The 22,070-nt window shown below is 40.1% G+C and overlaps 1 protein-coding gene across 2 annotated transcripts in view; it reads right to left on the reverse strand.

Moving 5' to 3' along the window:
* Positions 1–22,070, reverse strand: part of SLC9A8 (solute carrier family 9 member A8) — a 50,582-nt gene that overhangs the window by 19,863 nt on the left and 8,649 nt on the right. For both annotated transcript variants that reach the window (XM_054045969.1, XM_054045970.1), the window contains exons 4-9: positions 11,933–11,991; positions 6,961–7,044; positions 5,416–5,517; positions 4,660–4,694; positions 2,741–2,884; positions 1,166–1,304 (exon numbers count right to left, since the gene is read on the reverse strand). In XM_054045969.1, the coding sequence (XP_053901944.1) occupies positions 1,166–1,304; positions 2,741–2,884; positions 4,660–4,694; positions 5,416–5,517; positions 6,961–7,044; positions 11,933–11,991 (563 nt within the window). The remainder of the gene's footprint in view (positions 1–1,165; positions 1,305–2,740; positions 2,885–4,659; positions 4,695–5,415; positions 5,518–6,960; positions 7,045–11,932; positions 11,992–22,070) is intronic.

Raw genomic sequence — 22,070 nt, forward strand, 5'->3', positions numbered from 1 at the left:
CATCAACATGTTCATGCACTTGACGAATCATGCTCTTGTCTCACTTTCAAAATAGTCCACATTCATCTTTGTTAAAATTCAGAAGACATCTGTGACATGGAAGTTCAGGTTCCTCCAGGCTAATGAGCAGGCAAGTTTCAATCATATCTATCTGCCGGCAACTATTATAAATTTTATTTGCTTCACAGAAATATTTTGCGCTAGCTAATATTTTCAGGCTCAAACAACAATAAAATATCAGAGCAGTTAAACTGCTTTTCTGTTTGGCCTTCGTCAGTTAGATATTACTGAATGAAAAATAGCTGCATCAGGAAAATATCAGTCTCTCTCTTTTGCTGAGATGTTTTGAATGAATCAAAAGTGCATGGAACAATTCTAATGAACAAAGATCGCAAATGTGCCCATGTTTAAACAAACACTCTGGTCCTCTCATTTACAAAACAAAGTACTTGACAATATGGACAGGTTAAACAAATAACTGTAGCATAAGGCTAGCACAAAAAATATGAAACAGGTTTCTATTTTAAACATTGAAGCAAGCTTTCAAAAGCAACAAAGGTGTCTGGTTTAAACAAACCTTCCTTATCTTAGGGGAGAAGCTCTCGGGTTGTTTAGCAACCAATTCAAGCTGGTGTAGAAAGCCACAGATATAATTCAGCATATAAACCCAAACTGAGCGGTATCCATATTCAGGTCGCTGAATATGACATGTAAGACTGGCAGATTTCATGGTCTGACTTTAAAATTTCTTGGGGAAAGATATTTTTCTTATTTTTAAAAGATTAATTTACCGTTTTTACATGTGAAAACTAGGACGTATGCTATTAAAACGGATCAATGTTGAAAACAGAATATTGTGAATTTAGAAAACAACTAGCAAATTTATAACACTATCTACATATAATCTAAAATAGTATACAATAATTTAGACCTTAATTACAATCATCTAAGCATACAAAGCTTTTATGTAAGGTTTAAAAATAGGCCCATTAGCACTAATATTACAAACAAAATAAGCGAGAGAAAATATCATGCCCACAAAAAGACCTTATATAAAAATCATCCCTCTAAGGAACATTACAGAATGACTGGATGAAAATCATTGTTAGAACGGTAGACTTCACCAATTTATGCATGTGCATCACATTACCCCCAAAAAGGATATTAATGCAGAAATAAGGCCGGTAAGAGTGCCAAGTGCTGCAGAGCCAAAGAACATCTTAAGAAAGTAACCCAGTGCCTGGAGAAAGGTTTGCCATCCACTTACATCTGACATATTTTCTCTTGTCAAACCTTCTGCTGTGCTGGGAATGATTTTAAAAAAGAAAAAAAAAAAACATTAGCAACAAACAGTTATGAAGACTTGATCTGAAAAAGCCAAATGTCTTTAGAAAAAAATTCAAGCAACCTACAGTTCTCTGTTGCTACTGCTTTTAAAAGGCTTTTACTGTGATATAACAAGAGCAATGTCAGAAGATATTAAATCAAGTGTTGGTATAATCCCTAAAGGGAAACCTAATTCCATTAAAAATCTGGAAATCTAACATTGCTCTTGTGAAATCTTCTCACAATGGATCAATAGGCTACAATGATGCCCAGCACAGCAACACAGGTTCCACACTTTTAGCAGGGAAAAGAAAATGCATTTTTCAATGGTAAAAACTAAAGGTTGGAGAAGGAATAAAAAGACAAATCACATGATCCTTATGTGGGACAGTAAACAAACAAACAGAAAGCCCCATCCCCATGTAGAGGAGAGAGGCTGCAGGGTCACTGAAGAAGGGCAAAATAAGTGATTTAGGGGAGAGGCTGGGAGGAAAGGGGAGAGCTCTTTGGAGCCCATGGAATATGAAACTGCTACAGCATGAGGCAATATGGAAAGAAAGAGCCCAATTGTGTTAGAGCTCGCAGACCCCCTGGCCTTATTGAAAAGTACCTATGATAGATAGTGGTTAAAGTACATTTCTTCCCTGAAAATGGCTATGTAAATATAGCACCTTTTTACTCAGGAGATCTGCTGTCCCTATGTATTCTTAGTGACATCTACAGACTTCAATGAAAACAGTAAAATTGGGGAACATTTTATTCCTGTCAGCCCTGCAGAACCAACATAGCTAAGAGAGAGTGAACTGGATTCTCTTCTGGCTCATGTACTGTCAATAGAATTATTAACTTAATTCCCTTTGCAGGGCCACCAGTGCAACCCCACTGGCTTGCAGTCAGGATTCCATAAACCAATGACCAGGAGTCAAAGAGGAGCAATGACAGAAGGATTTGGCTAGCAAAATCTTTTTAAATAAGCCAGAAAGAACAAAGCTTGCTTTTCAGATCCCAGGACTGGGGTGAGGAGGGAAAAAATTTAACATGTAAACTGAGCAAATCTGATCTGGAATCAATGAACTACTACTGAAATAAAGCTCAACAAAGTCGCTTTATAAGGTAATTTTTCAGAGTAGAACTGCACTTTAAGGATAAGAGATAGTCAAGCTAATGTGATTGCTATTATAATATTAGAATAGAAGCAGAATGACAATACTTAGTTCCCCTGTTATAACTTTGGATACATAGGCAAGCAACACAACGATATGAGATGAAAAACATGTATTTTCTGCCTATACAGTTTTTGTTAAGAATCAGGAATTTTGTAAGTCTAAAAGGGGATCTGTAACAAAATTAATTAGAGCTTTATGGCCATCTACAAGGGAGTGCTACAGTACAGTACAAATTCAAATGCACTTACTTTGTCAGGACAATAGAGACTGCATCATTGAGAATACTTTCTCCAAAAACCAACATGTTAAGCACAGGATCTACGTTAAGGGCATTGAAGATGGCAATAGTAGCCACCGGGTCCACAGCAGATATTAAGGAGCCAAATGCAAAACTGCGAGAATAAATAAAACCCAAAAAAGAAAACATGCCAATATAAATGTACAGCATATTAGATAATACTGACGAATGAAAAAGCATGGAAAATACCAGTGGATTTTCTAGGGAACAGTATAGGTATATTTTGCAGAAAGTTGTATCTTCTCATTAAGGAGCACTTGACTAGCAATATTTAAAACAAAAAGTAAGAGAATTTTTTTCTCTCTTTTTGGAAGAAAGGATCATCTGTTAAATACAGCAAAACTTGTTAATAGACCATGAATTCATGGGGATCTTATGTACTCTGAGTTTTCCACTAAGCCTGATAACTCAGGCTGACCTATGGATGTCCAAATTGCAAAGAAGTAGGAGCAATATGCCTCCCCAGACTTTCAGAAGTAAGTAAAAGTGTCCCACTAAAAGCAAGAAAGGGAAATCTGTGGAAACAGATTTTCAATATGTGACAATCCAAACCACCAAATCAGATATGTACAATGATACAGAGTGAACAGACTGCATAGAATCCCATTAACAATGTAAAACCTGCCCTAGACAGTTACTTGAAAAATTGACTGTGGTCACACTTGTATTTACTGTCATGCCATTAAAGTTATTGAAATTGAAAGAGGCTTTTATCAACTAGGTAATGCCTAGTTTTCTTTCACAGTTAGAATATTTTACATTTCGGATTTCACATACACTGTCAGACTGTCAAACTTTTTTATTTTATTTTTTTAATGTAGGTTTCCTTACATCACTATGTTGGGTTTTAGTTGTGCATACATAGTGGGGAACTTAATTATTTTGTCAGAAAAAACCCTGACATAGGAACTGACTCTTACATACTTATTCGTAGACTAGACGACTAATAGAAAAGACTGAGTCAGACCAAAACAAGGAGCTGGTTTAGCCATGCTATCAGTTGCTACTTACAATACTCCTCCTATGTAGAACAAAAGGGAAACATTTAAAAAAAGATGCTAAAGCTTCCTTAGATCTTATACCAAAAGGTAGAGACCACAAAATCAAGAGCTGTCAGCTGTGCAAAGCCAGATGCTGGAGCCAGTAAGGAAGACATTTGCAGTTCATGCATACTTTTTCTTGTCACGTTTCCTGGTTCTGAATAAGCCAACAGATTTGTGGACTTTAATACAAATCTTCTGTGCTTGTGTACACGATAAAAGACAAACCAAAACAAAAAAACAAAAAAGTAAATGCAAGTTCTCCATCCAGTTACACTGGATTTATACTAGTGTAACCAAGAGCAGAAATCTGACCTCTTGTGCAGTTTGGGGAGTTTCTAGAAAACTATGTTGAGCCTTTGCCAGCCAAGTGCTTTGAAAAGTCTATGGTATTAATTCTCACAAGTTCACTCCTTGTTTAAGGAGAAGCTCTGGGTAAGGAGGCCATCCCTTTATAATATATTTTAATTATGTCAGGTTATCAAACACACATCACAATTTACACATTTTAATTTTGAAGTCTGGGAAAAAAGATTTTGCAAGGAAAAAAATATTTTTGTGCCAAGCTGTTCGTTATTGTGTTTCTGTTGCTCCAGTCACTTTGATCAGATAATGCTATCGATTAGTAAGTCTTAATATACTTCATTAGGAAAAAGGCATTACAAGAATTAAAAATGTTAATTCTGATTAATGATTTTACAAGTGATATTAAATCTAAGCGATCCAGAACACAATCAGAACACCTGGGTGAGTACTGTTCATCACATCTACTGCAGTATTTTGGAGAATGCCTCTTGGAAGATACTAGGCAATTTTACCAAGAACTTACCTGTCTGTCATGTTCAGTTTATAAATTACCTCAGCCTAAAAGGACAGGCCCAAAAAAAAAAAAAAAAAAGTTACAATCAGCTGTGTAAAGATTTCATTTTATTATTTTTACTAGGTATATATTTAGTATAATTTCATAAGAGCTTTGTTTCAAACTTCACTTTAATCCTGATGTACATGTGTGCATCATACAGCAAAATGATAAAAATTTCATCATAAATTAATAATTAATACCCAAGAAGTGCTTTACAGACTGTAAATTCTAACTAGAACTCACGGGACATCAGTGAGGTAGGGAATTATTGTTAGCCCCATTGTCGAGATGAGGAAATAAGAGATAGGAGAAAGATTAAATGAAGTTGCCCAAGCTATTCCGTGAGTCAGTGACAGAGCTAAGATTAGAACTCATAGAGGTGCCTTACTCCGGTCCTATGATCACTTCTTTAGTTTAGCCCATGCTGCATTTCTGAAAAAGCAATTAATTCTGATTCTCCTGTTTAATGCACTTTTCCATCTTGATCCACCTTTTGTGCACCTCAGTTGCCTGACTTCAGGAGCTAACTAGGAAATTACATACACTGATAGACCTTCCCCCGCTTTTTGTAACGTAATGTGTGGGATACATGGTAATGTAAAGCTTATCATCAGTTCTTGTTTTATATAATCTTTTCCATTGGCTATTGACCCTTCTTTAAAAGAATAGGCTTTCGAAAGACCATCCTATTACATGCAGGAGTTTCAAAGACATTTTTCTTACCTGACCCAAAAAATAAATTCCTCCACCTACAATGAAAGCTGAAATTGCTGTGCCAAACACAGAAAACAGAGTGATGGAACCTATGTTCTGAAAGAAGTTACCCTGAAAACACAAAAGCAAGACAGAGTGAGGTAGTGAAAATGAACCGTAAAACTAAAAATCCCCAAAACAACCTAAGAAGTTAAAAGCAGATTCCTATATATTTGTCTTCCAATTGCTGGGTTATATGTGCTTAGCACTTGGTTGGACTGAGCTCAAATGTACCCATATTCATATCTATACGAAGCAGGCAGGGGAAAGACATTTACAAGACTTGCTTTGACAGTGTGCATAGACATGTACCAAAGCACAGCTGGGAGGCCTTCGTTTATTTCTATCAGTCTTGACCCTTTACAAACAGAGTTTCACCCTTAACTCAGAATCTCCTTGCTTGTTTTGTTATTTTGTTCTGCATCCTTCAAATTAAATACATATTCTCCTTCTATAAATCTGAAAATCCTTTAGGTGCAATACTTTTTTAAAACGAATACATTTTGATGTTTGTACTTTACAAGTATGATTGAAGTGAAATTTTATTTCATTGCAAATACTTACTTTACTCCTAATAATTAAAATAGATTACACTAATCTCTTTCCTAGTCTTCTTTATGCAGGATCTAATTCTCATTTAGCTCAGTATGGTTATTAAGATTCTCCACACAGTGATACTAGAAGCCCTGGCTGATATTAATCATGGAATTAAAAGTTCATTCAGATTTAAGCTGTTATTAAAGAGCTGAGCAGCTAAAAGTACCTCCCAATATGTTGTAACAAGAAAACCCATCTCTTTTTTTAATAACATGAAGAATATATTTTAATACATTTACTTCCTATTTAGGGCCAATAGCTTTGATTTTAAACTCTTTGGGGCAAGGAATGTGTCTTCCAGCTTGTCACTAAAATACAACAGGGCCTTCTTGACTTCAGCCAAGCCCAAAGCAAAGGCTTAAAGTGTGGACACTACAGCCAAGTTCTAAAAAGGAAGAGAAAACTCTCTAGGGCTATGTCTACACTACACAGCTTTTAGCGACATGGCTGTGTCGCTAAAAGTCGCGCAGCGTAGCCACTGTTTGTCGGCTCGCCTGCCGACAATACGCTGTTCACACCGGCACTTGTCGCAGCAAAACTTTTGTCTTTTGGAGGGTGCGGCGGGTTAAAACCTCTGAAAGACAAAAGTTTTGTCATTCAATTGGCAGTGTAGACATAGCCTAGATTTCTTCTTAGATCCTTCTTCCTTGATTTGCCTTCATCAGACTAGAAACTTCTTGGAGAATGGAACATGACTCTTTATGTTTTTATAGTACATTGCCAATGCTCAGTTAATAGGAGCAGAAACTACATGCCCTGCATTCTGGGTCCAAGAGGCCAAGTTCCACTCTCAATTCCATGAGTGTAAGTATGGTGGAATTCAATGCAATTATTCCAGAGTTGCATCACAGTAACTGAGGCAGAATTTGGTCCAAAGGAGAGATCAAGTTGTAAAATGATTACCTGGCAGTATCTCACCTTGTGTAATGAATATCCAGATTCAAATATAATAGGTGGAAGCAAGAGAAGAAAAAACATATTTGGACGAAACATTTCTTCCTCCTGCAAAATAAAAAATGCAAAGGGATTTCAAGGACTGCACAATAACTGAAATAATACCAAATCTAGTCCCTTCAAGTTTCTACCTAAATGGAAACATTTTTAACAAGCAAAAATACTTGGAAATACAAATTATACTTAACCTGTCTCATTTTCCACCACTAAATAAAAGAGGATTACAGGATGGTAAACAACCGTAGGATTGCCTTTTAAATAACTTTTTTTACCTGATGTTTGAGACAGGACATGTTATTTATCATGAACCACTGTTCCCAAATGTACTGTATGGAAAACAGACTGCTTGCAAAAAAGAAAAATGTTTCTATATTACAGAAGCATTACCATTTTTATTGCAGGCTTTCAAAGCCTGAAAGGAAATTGGTGGAAAATGCTAAAAGGACACACCTTTCACCTTTAGGTCACTGATCTGAATCTAGTCCAGGACAGTAATTGCCAAATACTGTTGCCATTAGATAGCTGATCAGGGGACCATGTGAAATCAGTTCATCGTCTCAGTACAGTTCCTGGTGGGCACATGTGCATTTAAATACTTTGCATTTCTAAAGTGAAGATCTCACAGTGCTTTACAAAAGGTGAGTAAACTTTATTATCCCTTTCTTTAGAGAGAGAGAAAACAATGAAGAAAGAGATCAAGGTCACATAGGCCCTGATCCAAAGTCCATTGCAGTCAATGAAAAGACTCATTTATTTCCATGAGCTTTAAATCAGGCTCACAGGATGCCAATGAAAAAATTTAAAGGGCTTGAGTCTCATTTGCAAATGTAATTTATGTCCAGGTTAATGCCCTTTTACACTGTCACAGTGATGTAAATGAGCCTTAGGCTATTTCTACACTGCAAGCTAGGGGTGTGATTCCCCTGCTCATGTGCACATACTATCATTACACTAGGCATGGCTATAAATAGCAGCGTATGCACAGTAGCACTGGTAGCAGTAGCACAGGCATGGCTGAGACATGCCAAGTACATGCTCATCACAGGTAAGTACTCAGCACAGCTCATCAATGCCTCCACTGCCGCTACCAGCGCTAGTGCAGCTCCGCAGCTATTTATACTCACACTAGCTTGATGAGAGCTAACACGAGTATGTGTACACGAGCAAGACAATCAGATCCCTAGCTTGCTGTGTTGACATAGCTTTAATGTAAATGAGAATCAGGCTCTTAAGTCTCCTGACTCCTTTTCCTCTATTCTAAGCACTTGGGCTGCACTGCCTTACAAAAAGCCACCCTCAAAAATGGCTTTTTTTTTTTGCTGGCACTCTGAGCAAAGAAGCTGAATCACTCGTGCACAATCTTTGGCCCAGTGTGGTTCTCTTTACATCCCCCGGTTCCCTCAAGATTCCAGGGGCACTGCCTAAGAAGCCTGCTGCCTTTATAAACAGCAACAAGGATTCTTTAAATCCAGGTTGAACAATATTAAGTCCTGACACTGTAACTCCTACGCTGTATCCTTGCAAGGAAAAACTGCAACTTTGTTCCTAGTATCACCCTGCAAAACAGAAACACCTATCTATTTAAAACCTCATTCACATTTGCACATGTAATGAATTTACCTTCTTAACACAGAGGATTTATGTGGACTCATCAGCATACGAAACTCATCTCTTCCACTGAAGATTATTTCATGGAAATATAATATTAGATTTTTCCTTTATATGAAATTCAGTTTAGTAATATGTCTAATAATACCAGGTTTTCACTCTGATTCAATAACTGTATGCTAGGCTACCCACTAAACACATTCTTTCTCTAGTATTACAATTTTTTAAATCTAGGTAAAAGTGAGAGCATAGGAAAAGAAGAGGACAAATTTAAGCACAGGACAAGCAAGTGATTATGGTGTCTGTTTTAGCCACCAAGAATCATGAAAGTAAGTACAAGCTTTGCTGATCTCTAACTCAGACTTAGCTGCAAGAAATCTACGTTGTAAAATTCTTAGGGCAAGGATGGGTTTCCTTATGTTTGTACTGAACACAGTGCAAGTTCAATAAATAATAAAACTGCTGTCCAAGACCATGTTTGCTTCCTAGCCAGTGTCACCTTGACCTGCACCTCAACATGCTGCTGTTCCACACCGGAAATACTACTTTTAATGGATTGTTACACCCTTTGAAACAAATTAAGATCATAAAAATGGCTCTAGTGGGTCTGAAGTCCATCTAGCAGTGTCCTGTCTTCCAACTGTGGCCAATGCCAGATGCTTCAGAGGGCAATCATCGAGTGAGTCATCTTGACCTGACCATCTTGGCTAATAACCATTAATGGATCTATCCTCCATGAACTTATCTAATTCTTTTTTGCGCCCATTATATTTTTGGCCTTCACAACATCCTCTGGCAATAAGTTCCACAAGTTGACTGTGCTTTGTGTGTAGAAGTACTTCCCTTTGTTTTAAACATGGTGCCTATTAATTTCATTGGGTGACCTCTGGTTCTTGTGTTATGTGAAGTGGTAACATTTCCTTATCCACTTTTCTCCACACCATTCATGATTTTATAGACCTTTATCGTATCTCCCCTTAGTCATCTCTTTTGCAAGCTGAATAGTCCCTGTATTTTAATCTCTCCTCATATGGAAACTGTTCCATACCCCTAATAATTTTTGTTGACCTCTGTACTTTTTTCCATTTATATCTAATATATCTTTTTTGAGGTGGGGCAACCAGAACTGTATGCGGTATTCAAGATGTGGGCATACCATCGATCTATATACTGACATTATGATATTTTCTGTCTTATTATCTATCCCTTTCCTAATATTCTGTTAGCTTTTTTGATGTAGCCGCACACTGAACAGATGTTTTCAGAGACCTATCCACAATGACTCCAAGATCTCTTTCTTGAGTGGTAACAGCTAATTTAGACTCCATCATTTTGTATGTATAGTTGGGATGATGTTTGCAAATGTGCATTACTTTACATTTATCTACCATTTTGTTGCCCAGTAACCCAGTTTTGTGAGACTTTGTAACTCTTCGCAGTCTGCTTTGGACTTAACTATCTTGAGAAATTTTGCATCATCTGTAAACTTTGACACCTCAGTTTACCCCTTTTTTCCAGATTATTTATGAATATGTGGATCAGCACAGGTCCCAGTACAGATCCCTGGGGGACACCACTATTTACTTCTCTCCATTCTGAAAACTGACCGATTATTCTGATCCTTTGTTTCCTGACTTTTAATCAGTTATTGATCCATGAGAGGACCTTCCTTTTTATCCCATGATTGCTTAAGAGCCTTTGGTGAGGCACCCTGTCAAAGGCTTTCTGAAAGCCCACATACATTATATCCACTGGACCACCCTTGTCCACGTTTGTTGACACCCTCAAAGAATTCTAATACAGTGGTGAGGCATGATTTCCATTTACAAAAGGAGTTTTGTCTCTTCCCCAACAAATTGTGTTCATCTATGTGTCTGATAATTCTGTTCTTCACTACAGTTTCAACCAATTGGCCCAGTGCTGAGGTAAGGCTTACCAACCTGTAATTGCCGATCACCTCTGGAGACTTTTTGAAAAATTGGAGTCACATTAGCTATCCTCCAGTCATTTGGTATAGAAGCTGATTTAAGTGATAGGTTATATACCACAGTTAGTAGTTCTGCAATTTCATATTTGAGTTCCTTCAGAACTCTTGGGTGAATACCATCTGGTCCTGGTGACTTATTACTGTTTAATTATCAATTTGTTCCAAAACCTCCTCTACTGACACCTCAGTCTGGGACAGTTCCTTAGATTTATCACCTAAAAGAATGGCTCAGAGTTGTGGGAATTTCCCTCACATCCTCTGCAGTTAAGACTGATCCAAATAATTTGTTTAGCTTCTCCACAACGGCCTTCTCTTCCCTGAGTGCTCCTTTAGCACTTCAATTGTCCAGTGGCCCCATTGATTGTTTGGCAGGCTTCCTCCTTCTGATATATTGAAAAAAAAATTGCTGTTAGTTTTTGTGTCTTTTAATTTTGCGTTTCCAATACTTTTTTGGCCTGTATAATTATACTTTTGCACTTGACTTCCCAGAGTTTATGCTCCGTTGTATTTTCCTGAGTAGGCTTTGACTGGAAACAGGACTCATGTGCATGCCCTGCTTTGCTCTGTGACTTTTCCAACGTGGCTCCCAGAGTATAGAAAATGCTGCTGCTCCAAGCACCTCTGGCTTCTGTAGCATTTATCGGCAAACAATTCTAGGGGTTCCCAAGAAACATGGAGTGCAAAATGCGAGTGTTTTAAGGAAGGGTTTGATTTATTACTCATTGGTGCTAAACACAGTCAGTTGCTAAATTTTCAAAACATAAAGCCCATTTTAAAAATATAAAAATCAGTAAATGCGGCTTCTTTTGATTTTTAGCAAAATAGTTTTGATGAAGGGTTTCTGCTCTTCTCTGCCAAGGCTGGCTCGACAGTCACAGGCAAAAAAATTGCATTTGTCTGAGTATAAGAACAGTATTTTATAAGAAGAGCTTCTAAACTACTGACCGACTACAGTGACAGTACCAAGTACGTTGATTCAACCAGAAGGGGAGTTGTTAAGAAAAAATAATTGAACTTTGTTCCTTACTAAAATTGTTCCAATCCTGCAAGATACTGAGCACCCTCTACTGCCATTTAATTCAATGGGAATAGAAGAGGCAAGACACCTTGGAGAAGGTACCTACTATCCAGCAGGATCAGGCCCTTAGCAGGGAAACACAAGTATCTGGTTGTGGTTATTCGAAAATAACCATGGTATGCAGCAAAAAAAACCAACCAACACCCCAAAAAAACCACCCTTCGGAACTAAGCCTAAAATAATTAATATTGCAAACAATAATCAACATTTAAAAAATCCCAGAGAACATGATTACAATTAAAAAGGAATTGCTTCAAATATACCTTCCAGTTGGCCAGTTTTTGAGACTCTATAATTTTTATAAATGCTCCCATGAGGATACCTGGAGGGAGAGAGCGAGAGAGAGAACATTCTTAATTCACTAATCATGAAACACATAACTCTTCAGGTTACTGTCACTGACTCTCTGTCGAGAGGATCTTAAATTGTTATTTGCAACTCCATAGACATATTTTCTGCATATACTAAACAACATTATTTAAAGCAAAAGACAAGGCAAGATATAAATAAAGCAAAACATTTTCCCATTCCTAGAACAGCATATTAGAGGACTGTTTCTGTCTTACTAAAGTTTCTGTAGTACATTTCAAAATAAAACATGCTCATACTGCACCAAAGATTACCAGATAGGATATTTAAATGCCATACACAAGTTTTGAGGGGGTTTTGTTCACAACTAATAAGGAAAATAGATTTTGGAGAACACTTTTGTAACTTTGCAATTTGTTTGTTTTTCATTTCTTTCATCAAGTGTGAACAGCAGGTTTACTTACTTAAAAAGGTTCTTCACCTGTAAGCAAATGAAAAACCCAATTTCTCTTCCTACTGAGTCAATTATTCAAATAGGGACTGATGGGTGAAATCCAACCTTGTGTCAGCACTAGATCTGCACAACACTGAAGGCCATTTAAACCATCAGAATAGGGCAGGAGTGGAAAATGAGAGTGCACAGACCCTCCGCAGAGAGATGGATTTCACCCGGATGTGAGCAAGAAGCAGCAAACTAGGAACCCACTTCTGATCAGAGTGGGGAAACTGACAGAACCACTCGTCAAATGGGTTGGCATACTGTAAAAGTCACCAGCATATTAAATATATTGCCCATTTCACACATGGTCATTTTATAGAATAATTACTAATCTAACCAAATATGTTAAAGGCTGAATTGCTAAAGCTCATGATGCTCTCCCACTGAATGCATCTCCAGAGAGATCTGAATGAAGACTTCAAACTAGGAGGACAACTTTTAGTGTGAGTCAGGGGCATAATTCACAGCCTGCCCCAAACGGATTACAGAAAGGGATGAGGCTTCATCTCGTTACTCAGACTCCGTTTTTGTGTTTCTCTGTTTGTATACAGAGTGTGGGTGTAATAATCAAATGATAGTGCTTGGGAAAGGTGAAACACACTGCATGAAAAGTACAAGATGACTAAGTAACTAAGAAGTTTTAAAGTAGGTTTTCAAGGAAACTGATGTAATTTTTATTCTGTCACACTGTAGTTATCAAAAGAATTTCACAATAGCATCACATGGACCACTCCTGATGGATGCATCATACACATGATGTTCCATGAGGACTAAGCCTTCTTTCATACAAAAATATTTCAAGGGGCTTGTCCAAGCGGATACAAATAATTCCTCAGTGAGATGGTTTGAAAGGAGACCAAAAACAAAATGTTAATACAGGAACACCAAAGATCTGCTGTTCTTTGATGCAGGATGGAATCTGCCATGGTAATTCATAAGTCCCATTACCAATTTGTAGCCCTTCCACTCTGGGATGCGAGCTACGTTGGAAGCCAATGACTGGGAAATTGATTATTATTTGCTGAGCACAAACAGTAGGCTTGACTGTGTTAGAAACAGTACTGATGACAGAATATACCCCAGGGAAAATACATTCCAAATGAGAAAAACAGTATAACCCACATATATGAAGCAAAAATCAGCAGCTGAGACTTCAAGAAGTGTATTTTTCAAACAAACTTTCTATGTTTGATAGATTTTCACTGAGAAGCTCCCCCCGCTGGAATAAGCGTTTTAAGGGGGGTACTTCAGTGACAAGCAGGAAGTGACTTAGTGAATAATTATTGGGAGGGAATTACAGGTGTGGAGCAGAAGCAATCACAAAGGCATGAAGAGACGAGTGGAAGGTGGATACAAATGGAACATTCAGGAGGAAGAAGCGGTGGAAACTGGAAGAGGAAATGATTGTATAGATATGGCCCAGGGAAGGATTCTTTCTCCCTCTGCTGCTCTCTAATTACTTTAGATATTGCAACATATAATTTTAAAGTAACATTATTAATACCGGGAAGTGGATATGAAAGATGTTATATAACATTTATCATCAAACACTGAGGGTAAATATATGACTTTCAAATTGCTCCAGACAAGAGAGTTGAGCTATAGCCTGGGTTTACACACTAATCTGTCATTGACTGAGGGGTGGCTAACAGTCTAGGTCAATTCAATCTGCTCTCCACCACACCACCACTACACAGTTAGGTACACATGAGTAACGGAGCAAAGGAGCACTGAAGAAGGGGCACAGGCAACCTGGCCTGTGTCCAAATCTTCAAGGTGCTTGCTGGGCACCCTTTACTCTTACTGATGTCAAGAGGGGTGGAGGATGCTCAGCAGCCAACAGATGTTATTCAGACCCTCATAGGAATCGAGGCCCTCTATCGATTTTAGCTTTCTACATCCACAGGTATCTAGTTGTGTGTTCAGGATGCATGAACAGATTTGCCCCCTCTGGGAGAACTTCTTTTTCTGGGAAGATGGAAGAGCTGAATCACAAGCTGCACCACACAGTAGTTGCATGGGCATTGGAAGGCCTTTCACCAAGCCTTTTGTTCCCTCTTAAAAAAAATATTATGCTCCCTGTTCTGATCAAGGCACCAGAAAAACCACTGTCTGTTGTACCAGTTCCTGAAATTTGTTCAGAGAACTTTCCACTTTAGCTTTGTTTGAGTCTGGGAAATGGTAGCGATTTAGCTTATTACTTGAAACCTCTGCAGTCAACATATCTCCTGCATCTATCAAATTGCCTAGGGAGGTTGTGGAATCTCCGTCTCTGGAGATATTTAAGAGTAGGTTAGATAACTGTCTATCAGGGATGGTCTAGACAGTATTTGGTCCTGCCATGCGGGCAGGGAACTGGACTCGATGACCTCTCGAGGTCCCTTCCAGTCCTATAATCTATGAATCTATCTATTTTAATTACTGTCTTCATTCCCTGTTTATTTTTTACTCCTGACACCTCTGGGTAGCGATTTGTCAAAGAATGCAATCTGTTACGTTCTAATCTAACACTTCAACTACCTCTCAAAGCTGTAGTCACACTAGCAGTCATGATATAACATCTGTATGTTTGCTAATAACCTTTTTATAATGCTTGTGTAGATTTCTTTGATGGCTTATTCTCAAAGAATAGATGTATCATTTCTAGCTTTAGAACATAAGGATGGCCATACTGAGTCAGACCAAAGGTCCATCTAGCTCAGGATCCTGTCTTCTGACAGTGGCCAATGCCAGGTGCTTCAGAGGGAATGAACAGAACAGGTAATCATCAAGTGATCCACCCCCCGTTGCCCATTCCCAGCTTCTGGCAAACAGAGGCTAGGGACACCATCCCTGCCCATCCTGGCTAACAGCCATTGATGGATCTATCCTCCATGAATTTATCTAGCTCTTTTTTGAACCCTGTTATAGTCTTGGCCTTCACAACATCCTCTGGCAAACAGTTCCACAGGTTGACTGTGCGTTGTGTGAAGAAATACTTCCTTTTATTTGTTTTATATGCAACTGCATTAAAATGGTGGATTCTTTATCAACATAATAAATATAAAACTATAATCTTTAGTCTTCTGTAGTGTTGCAAAGTTCATTTATTACATGACTTTATTACAAAGGAATTCATCGAGTAGTTAAGACAATGTGATAAAAACAGTTAGTGCGTGCCTCTAAATCAGTTTTGCAAAACCTTCATGAAAATTTACCAGTTTAGGCACAAATTATTTATTACTAATCACGTTTACTATAGTAATGTCTAAAGAGGAACGTACTGAGGCCCCATTGTGCCATGCACTGCACAAACTTAGAGTAACAGATAGTCCCTACTTGGAGAACTACAATCTAAATAAATCAAAATTCACCCATTTATCTTTTCCATGATGATAAATATATATGTATGTATATTTTACCTGGCCTGGGAAAAGTAATCTCTTGCCCTGGGAAAGCAGAAGTTTGCAACTCTGCTCTAAATATAACACTGACATTTGCATTTGTTTTATTTTTAAATAGATATTGCAGGTAACAGATATGATTAAATGGACTTGAATTACAACAGACATCAGGATTTCAAGATGTAAATACTTCGAGGGGACGTTGTGACAAACATGGCAATTTCCTGCAATATCATTGGAAGATCTTACTGTATTAAATTTATGTATCACTATATATAATTCCATAGGGGAGCATGACCACACCTACTCCAAGATTTAAGAACAGTGCAGGGTGATAAGGCAAGTGCACTCAGGCTGTAAAGTCTCCAAAGATGTACTGCCACCTGGAGAGGCTCACATATACTAGCTCAAACTAGGTTTTCCAGAGACCAATAGGCAGAGAAAGGACTTTTAGATAAATGGCCTGAGTTTAAACTGACTCAGGGACTGCTTTCTGACCAAGCAAACATACAGGTCGGTCTGTCCAAGGAGGGATCCAATCCTTTCTAGGAAGGGTTGGAAGGACTTTGGCTTACTGAGGCCACATAAGACTGATGGGTGACCTCCGGTAAGCATTTAGCATGTGAATAGGAATTTTTTATTAGTTCTTATATGTTTTCTCGGTAATGCTTTCACCTTAAGAATAAATGTGCTTGCTTATAAAGAGCTGTGTGGTAACTTGTAAGTATGGGCAATTACAGTTATTCATAGCCTCTGAGGAGATTGCAGATGCTGGTCTATCTAGGCAATCTGGCTTTCTGCAAATAACACAGTGTAGGCAGGGACCTGTGCAGCCTGGAAAAACCCAGTCAGGAGGGAGAGAGAGGCACGTCTCTGACAAAGAGAAGGGATGGCTGAGGAGCCTAGAGTAGGTGCCCTTGCTGGACCACAAAGGGGGAGACACAGGGTGCAATTGCCCTGAACTGTGAGAGAGGACAGAACCAGCAGTTTGCCTCAGCTAATACAGGAGATACCCAAAATATGTGCAGTGTATCTTGGTGAAACTCGCTTCAAGCAGAGGAGCAGCACAGGACTTATGCAGCACTTACAGCCTGTTTATACACAAAAATTAATAGAAGGCAATGAGGAAAGAAGGATGAACAGGAGGAGTGACAACCTCTAATGTCCCAATATCCTCCAGCAGTAGATGGGAGTTTCCCCTAATACCATAAGCCTACTGAACAATAAGAAGTTCATAAGGCAGCAGCAGAGTGTGAGTGGAAAAGAGGAGTAAAGGGAAGAAGCATTGGCAGGGGGTAATGGAGGCTGTGGTAGGCTGACTCCCCCAGATCTTGGCTAATGCTTCCCGCTGCAGACCCAGGGCTGGGCCATGGCAGGGCTCAGAGCTTCTCTGGGTGGCCAGGCTCAGGGCTCCTTTGGACTGCTCCAGGCACTGGCAGTCTGGCCGGGGTACAGGGCGGCATCGGTGGGTCACCCGGTGAGAGCAAGGGGGAGGGGGAAAATGGAAGGAGCTTTCCCAAACAGGGGGGGTGCACACACCGTCCATGGGAGGAAGCACAAGTTATACCAAGCTTATGACTTTTTAAATGGGTACAAGCTAGTTCTAGCTACATAACATGCAAGACACCACTATGATTACCATAAAAAAGGAAGGACAGCTGTCCACATAGAATTCATCAGTATATTAGGCTAGGTCTACACTACCCGCCTGAATCAGCAGGTAGAAATTGATCTCTCGGAGATCGAATTATCGCGTCTCGTTGGGACGCAACAATCGATCCCCGAATCGACGCTCTTACTCCACCGGTGGAGGTGGGAGTAAGCGCAGTCGACGGGGAGCCGCGGAGGTCGATTTTGCCGCCGTCCTCACAGCGGGGTAAGTTGGCTCCGATAGGTCAAATTCAGCTACGCTATTCGTGTAGCTGAATTTGCGTATCTTAAATCGACCCCCGCCGCCTGTAGTGAAGACCTGCCCTTAGTTTGGAGGGATGCAGAATGAAAAAACCTCCTGTGCTGGTTTTGGATAATGGAGGAAACCCACCTCATTTTGTAGCAGACACTAAAACTGCTCTTCCTTAGAGGTTAGTTTAATGGCTGCACTTTTATCAGAGCAGATTTCTTACTATGTTATTACTCAACGCTTTCGTCAAGTGCAAGCTGGAAAGTTAATAGTCTCAAAGGCCAAAAGTCCTTCCTTTGATAACTTTATAACCAGCTCCTTGTTGAAAATAATCTTTGGCTCGAGAAATGAGTTACTGTTCAATGATAAACAAAGGGCCTGATTCTGATCTCACATTGGTGCAACAGCAATGGAACTCCATTAACTTCAAGGAGCTACTTGGGACTTACATCTGAGTAAGGAAGATCAGAATCTGGTCCAGTGAATGCACTCATTTCCTGCCCCTCATAAGAGAAGTGTAGCTAGAAATTGCTAAAAGCGAAAGGAACAAACAATTAAGAAGATGATCATTGGCAGAAAAGCGATTATAAAAATAACTGTTCTGCTGTGCTATTAATTCTCCCTCAGTGACTGTCACAGCACATTTGCTTATATCTAACTTCTGGCACACCGGCAGAACTGGGTACTTAAAAATGTAGTTGTGCTCTTTCAGCTGCATAGATCATCACCAGCAATAAGGATTCTTTATTATGGCAATTAGCTGGCAATTTTGTTAATGAAGCAGAAGCTGTATCTCCTCTACAGAGCTGACAAGAGCAAAAATGTGATTCTGTTGGTAAACTAAACAGGTAAGACTCAAAAGATCAAGGCCAAACACAGCCCTGATGTAAGTGGCCACAACCCCTATTTACTTCAGTGCAACTGAACCTGCTTACACCAGGTCTAGATTTGGAAAGACAGCAGCTATGTAATAGTTTACATTCAAAACAACATTGAATGTATTATCCTTGTGACAAAGTGGGAACTATTCTTAATGGTTTGCATAAATACTGTGTGTGTCTCTGTTTCTCCTATGTGCTGCATGTTTATCGAGGTGAGGGGGGGGGGGTGTTTTTTGTTGCAGAGGATCAGGTGTGACCTCACCTAGCAGTTGGGATCCCAGACAACGGCCTGGAGATTGGGCACCCTAGCAACTGCTGATTGAGAGGCCCACCGCATCTTGGAAGTCAGCCAGTTCTGGTCAATGGGAGGACAAAGGGCTGAGGAGAGTGATCGCCAGTGACCTGATTTCAGTCAGTGGGGGAACAAAGGATGGAAGGAAGAGGCCCAGGTAACCTGTTTGCCTGGAACCACAGACAAAGGATGGAGAAGGGGCTGTTGGGGAAGGCAACATAGGATGATCAGCTTGAAGGACTGGGGACATAGAGCAGCCCGAGCCCATTGGAACTGAGACAGAACCAGCTGGACTATGCTGAGATGTACCAGGCTCGAGGGCCCTGAGAACTTCCTGTGCTGGGTTCAGACATTCAATAAACCCTTCTGTTTTACGCTGGCTGAGAGTCACTGCAGTCTAGAGATCGGGGTTGCATTGTGCCCTCTGGGTGTGGAGGCCCCAGGGGTCCAGAAAGTGAGTGGACTTCCTGAGGAGGCCCACAGTGAGAGACAGGGATGCTGAAGGCTCAGAGAGGTGCAGTTCTGGAAGGTGGTGGAGCCCAGAGCTTAACCACAAGAGTGAGTGTGACCCATAAGAAAGGCTGTCACACTCATGGGGGTTCCTCCCAGGGATTATAGGGAGCCAAGAGAGCATGGGGCCTGTGAGCCCATGACAATCATAGAATATCAGGGTTGGAAGGGACCTCAGGAGGTCATCTAGTCCAACCCCCTGCTCAAAGCAGGACCCATCCCCAGACAGATTTTTGCCCCAGATCCCTAAATGGCCCCCTCAAGGATTGAACTCACAACCCTGGCGTTTAGCAGGCCAATGCTCAAGCCACTAAGCTATCCCCCCCCCCCCCCCCCCCAATCTTATACTCCATCCAATTTGGAAACATCTTTAGATGCCCTTGCTGTGACCACCACTACCTATTACATACCCTGAGCTGCAGTAGCAGCCTTACTTAGTTAGAGATCTTAGAAAGTTTCACTGCAGTCTCTATTGGGGTTGTGCTATGAGCAGGAGTACAGACCACAGTGGCCTAGCCACAGTCCTCCACAGCTGCTGTGAATGCTCTGCAGAAGGGAGAGAGAGAGCCTCTGCAGTTCCTGCGCAGTGTTCCCCAGAAGGAGTAGTAAAGCAACACTTAGTTTCTCGTATCAGTAAAATTCTGTTGTTTGTGAAGCCCTTGGGGCGGAATCTTCAAATAAGCCAAGAGTCAGAGGCCAAAACCAAACCGGAAGGAGCCATCAGTGAATAGCTACATTTCAGGATGGAGATTGCATCTGAGTTTACCTAAATCACAGTGATAGCTAACTGGATTAGGAGCCAAAAGAAACGCCTACCCTTTCATCGGAAGTTGTGTGTGCGGTGCGGGAAAGAGGGATGGTGATATCCTCTTCTGTCCCTCTATCAGACTAACACTACACTGAAGCCCTGATATGGAAAGCACAAAGGAGATATTTTGGGAGTCTCCCTTTCTAACAATGACTTCTATTAATATATTTGCCCTAATGATAAAGTCACTCAGTTTCTGAGGGAACAATGCACATGCTGGGCCAAATTCTACTGTCCGTAACTCCAACTGACTTGAGTAAAGTAACTGAAAGCAGAAGTTGGCCCAGAATGTATGTGTCTCTTCAAGTAGCACAGAAAATGTAAAACATTCAGGAAATAGTTATTAGGCAAATTTACTTATTAACAAGCACTGAATATCAACAATTTAATCTCGTCCATAATTTCACAATGAAGCATTATTAAGCCTCATGTTGATGTTTGATGCAAAAGGAAAATTACCCTAAGGGGTCATAGTCAATGTTTGACGTATTCGTTTCCTGTCAGCTGCTTTTCTAACCCCATCATATATCATATTTTCTTTTGGTTTTACTGCAGTCGAAGCAAAATACCACATTCCCACTAAAGTGTGTGTACATCATTGCTCTAAACCACCTCACCAAGTAATGGAAAAAGAAACAGATTTTCTGAAATATGTAAGGCATTTTATAGAACATGAAAAGATACTACCCTACCCTAAAGATCTTACAGTCTAAATTAGATAAACACAGACAATCTACCTCTTGCTGGAATAAATCTAGATACAGCAGGAAATGCTTGGTCTTCTAGAACAGTGTCTTTCAATCATTTTGATACTAGGGACTGGCTTGCTGCCTTCCTAAACTATGTCAGGGAGATCTCAGAGACCGGCACCAGTCATTGAGAAACCCTGCCCTAGGGCAGAGGTTCTCAATCTTTTTCTTTCTGAGCCCCACCCCCCCCATATAAAAATTTCACGGTCCACCTGTGCCACAACTGTTCTTCTGAATACCCAGTAAATTAAAAGCCAGGGCCAGCATTAAGGGTTAGCAAGCAGGGCAATTCCCCAGGGTCCAGCACCACAGGGGGCCCTGCAAAGCTAAGTTGCTCGGGCTTCAGCTTTTAGCCCTGGGTGGCAGGATTTGGGCTTTGGCTTTCTGCCCTGGGCCCCAGGGAGTCTAATGCCAGCCCTGTTCTTGGGTTTATTTTGGTGGACCCCCCTGAAACCTGCTTGCACAACCTCAAGGGGCCCCAGATCCCTCTTTGAGAACCGCTGTTCCAGAAATCTATCTAGGTCAGACTTGATGATCACAGTGATCCCTTCTGGCCTTGGAGTCTAAGAACTATTTGCTTCTCAATTTAAGACTAATCTGTGCCCAAATATGTTTTTTCAGATGAGTGTCCCTTTAAGCTAAAGGATTTCCTAATATAGATCTTGCTGTGGGCAATGTAACGTGCCATGAATCAAGTACTGTGAACTAAAAAGCATCTGCAATACGTCTTATGCTTGGGGAGGAGAGAATCTGATTTCCTTTCTACTTAGAAAGGACTCTGAATTCAGATCCTTTTGGCACAACACCCAGAAGGTTGCAACATTCTTATTTCTGTGAAAGCCCTAAGGTTTTGCAAGCACCGGAGGGCTTTGTTTCCTCCAGCACAGTAATCTGATGGAGAGAACTCTGAGAATTTTTATGAAAACACTATTAACCTACCAGAAAATGCAGCAGGCAGAAGTCCAGGAGAAAGATGAGAACTACTTGCTCAGTAGGTATGACACTACTACACTCCTAGGCCTAGTCTTCACTGGGGGGAGATTGATCTAAGTTACGCAACTTCAGCCACA

This window comes from Malaclemys terrapin, chromosome 12 (assembly GCF_027887155.1).
Source record: "Malaclemys terrapin pileata isolate rMalTer1 chromosome 12, rMalTer1.hap1, whole genome shotgun sequence".
NCBI classification, from domain to species: Eukaryota; Metazoa; Chordata; order Testudines; family Emydidae; genus Malaclemys; species Malaclemys terrapin.